The sequence below is a fragment of the Etheostoma spectabile genome, chromosome 5 (assembly GCF_008692095.1).
Source record: "Etheostoma spectabile isolate EspeVRDwgs_2016 chromosome 5, UIUC_Espe_1.0, whole genome shotgun sequence".
NCBI lineage: Eukaryota > Metazoa > Chordata > Actinopteri > Perciformes > Percidae > Etheostoma > Etheostoma spectabile.
The window spans coordinates 37,432,347-37,435,391 of NC_045737.1; the positions used below are offsets into that span (position 1 = coordinate 37,432,347).

The 3,045-nt window shown below is 45.5% G+C and overlaps 1 protein-coding gene across 1 annotated transcript in view; it reads left to right on the forward strand.

Moving 5' to 3' along the window:
- Positions 1-3,045, forward strand: part of cdc6 (cell division cycle 6 homolog (S. cerevisiae)) — a 15,377-nt gene that overhangs the window by 8,238 nt on the left and 4,094 nt on the right. The window contains exons 6-8 of the mRNA XM_032516522.1: positions 432-538; positions 2,208-2,347; positions 2,449-2,549. Of these exons, the coding sequence (XP_032372413.1) occupies positions 432-538; positions 2,208-2,347; positions 2,449-2,549 (348 nt within the window). The remainder of the gene's footprint in view (positions 1-431; positions 539-2,207; positions 2,348-2,448; positions 2,550-3,045) is intronic.

Consider the following 3,045-nt stretch of genomic DNA (forward strand, 5'->3'; position numbering starts at 1 on the left):
GTGGTTGTGTGTGGGTGGTGGCAATAACTTGATGTTATGGAAAAATGGCATTGAAGGAAGGGACAAAATATTAAAAGTGCATTAAAAAAAAAAAGTGCATGCGGACCGGAGGGTAGCTGGAGAGATGCCAGTTCCCCTCCTGGGCACTGCCAAGGTGCTATTGAGCAAGGGACCGCACCCCCGGTAAATACCGGATGTATTCATAAACTAGAGGCCGACTTTTTTAAATGTATGTATGTATTTATGTGGGAAGGCGTTTTGTAATGAGTTTCTGGATTCAAAAAATAGATAAAGCCATATGGGATTTTTAAATGACCAAATACTCGTATCGTTATACTCGTTAGCCTTAAATAACCTTCATCCTCCGGTCCCTATGGTAACCACATCCTGGCGTTATGGGGCGTTTGACGGAGCCTGTGTTTGGTCCCCAGGCTGCTGGTCCTGGATGAGATGGACCAGCTGGACAGCAAAGCTCAGGACGTCCTGTACACCGTCTTCGAGTGGCCGCACCTGCCCAAGTCCCGACTCTGCCTCGTCGGTAAGTCCTGCACCAAAACCACCACCCGGTCCCCGTATCGGCTGGAACGGGCTTACGTAAAGACACTTAGACGGGACGGTGTTAGAGGGTTGACCAAAGACGCAGGGGGAAGATGCTGTCGAGGTGCATTTTTGAGAGAGCCTGAGACAGAGACAGAGAAGGAGACCCAGAGACAGAGAAGGAGACCCAGAGACAGAGAAGGAGACCCAGAGACAGAGAAGGAGACCCAGAGACAGAGAAAGGGACCCAGAGACAAGACAGAGAAAAGGAGACACACAGAGAGAGACAGAGAAAGAGACCCAGAGACAGACACACAGAGAGAGACACAAAGAGAAAGAAAGACATCCAGAAACAGAGGGAGACACACAGAGAGAGAGACAGAGACCCAGAGACAGGGGGACACACACACAGAGAGACAGACAGAGAGAGACACAGAGAAAGAGACACAGAGACAGAGGGGGACCCACAGAGAAAGAGAGACAGAGACACAGAGACAGAGGGGGACCCACAGAGAAAGAGACCCAGAGACAGAGGGGGACACACAGAGAATGAGAAAGAGACCCAGAGACAGAGGGAGACACACAGAGAAAGAGACAGACAGAGACCCAGAGACAGAGAGAGACATAGAAAGAGAGACAGAGAAAGAGACCCAGAGACAGAGGGGGACACACACACACACACAGAGAGAGAGAGACACAGACAGAGAAAGAGAGACAGAGGGAGACACACACGGAGAGCGAGAGACCATGACTATTGACTATTGTCTCATTTAGACGTTAGTTGTGTTGATCTATAAACTGGAGGGACAGCAGCTCATGGATGAAGAGCTCCTTTAATCAAGGATTTGATGGAAAGGGGACATGGTCCACTGGTTGACGCACGTCTGCTTACATCATGTTCGTTTAATTTCATTTTATTTCTGGGTCGAAATTCCAACGTTTTGATGTTGTATTTTCTACACTTTTCTCAACGTTTTTGTAGATTATTTTTTAAAAATTTGGTCACTTTTTTTGTAACAATTATTATTTTTATTTTTTTACATTTACCAATTATTTTTTTTACTTTTCAACAACTTTTTGTCTTTTTTTTTTCTTCTTCCTGATTTTGGTCTGGTTACTTTTTTTTTCAGGATTAAAAAAGAGGTTTTAGTGCAAATTTTTCCTGCGTTTTTTTTTTTTAATTTTTGTTTTTGAAGCTTTTTCCAACATTTGTCACTTTTTTTTTTTTTCAACCTTCTTTGGTCATAGTCCATAGGTTTTTAAAGGTCCATTTCTGATAAAAGGTCTCATTTCTGGACATAGGACCACAGGAGGGTTGATGGTTTTGAGAAGTAGGGGGCAGGACTACATAAGCATTAAAGGACGAGTCCTGTTTTAAGTTCTTTGGTAAAATCGGATTGGTGTCTCCGCTTTGTTTCTGTCTTTGGGTTTTATATTAAGTTTTTTCTTTTCCAACATACAATTCAATTTTATTTCTAGTATCAATTCATAACAAGAGTTATCTCGAGACCCTTTACAGATAGAGCAGGTCTAGACCACACTCCAGAATGTACATGGACCCAACAGTTCTAGTAGTTTCCTCCATACTGGTGATTGTTGATATGAAACTAGATAAAACTGAAAGGGACAGTTAGTGACGTTGTTGTTGTTGTTGTTGTTGTTGTTTCCAGGGATCGCCAACGCTCTGGACCTGACGGACCGGATCCTGCCGCGGCTGCAGGCTCGCCCCCGCTGCCGCCCGCAGCTCCTCCACTTCCCCCCCTACAGCCGGCAGGAGCTCAGCGCCATCGTGCAGGACCGGCTGTCCCAGGTAAACGCAGACCCGGGTACAGAAACCCTCCCCCAGGTCTTGGGTTTCTACCCCCCCCAGACGTTTGCCTGACGTAGTTTCTCTCGGTTCCTCCCCCCCAGGCGTCGGCTGAAGGCCTCCTGGACCCCTCGGCGGTTCAGTTCTGCGCCAGGAAGGTGTCGGCGGTGTCGGGGGACGCCAGGAAGGCCCTGGACATCTGCAGGTACCGGGGGACGCCTGAGACACACGCAGTCCAACCTCCGCCTCGGTCCTGATACTTAGACCTTCTTTATTTGGGGTTTTTTAGGGCAACAAACAGATGTCGTGGAACAAAAAGTTCAAATTAAATAGCATAAATCTCTGTTTTTATAAGATTTTATAAGATGAACTGAAAAGGTAAATTGAGAAGTTGCACTACATAAATGACCGTTCCCTCTAAAATTATGTATTAAAACTATTAGTTATATTCTATTTTAGCGTAATCTTAGATTATTTATTAGCTTGTAATGACGTTTTCGGTCTTTCCAGACTGATCTCATGTAATGGCGTATGTACACACACCATCATTGGCGTGTTATCAAGACGCATACTCTATTTCTAGCGTGTTTATCAACGGCATTTGGCCTCCATTGACTTAACATTACCCTGCAATTGCAGGTGAATTGACGCCGTAGCAGAAACACAGAAATTCTGTGTAGGGAGGTTGGTTGGTTGGGGGG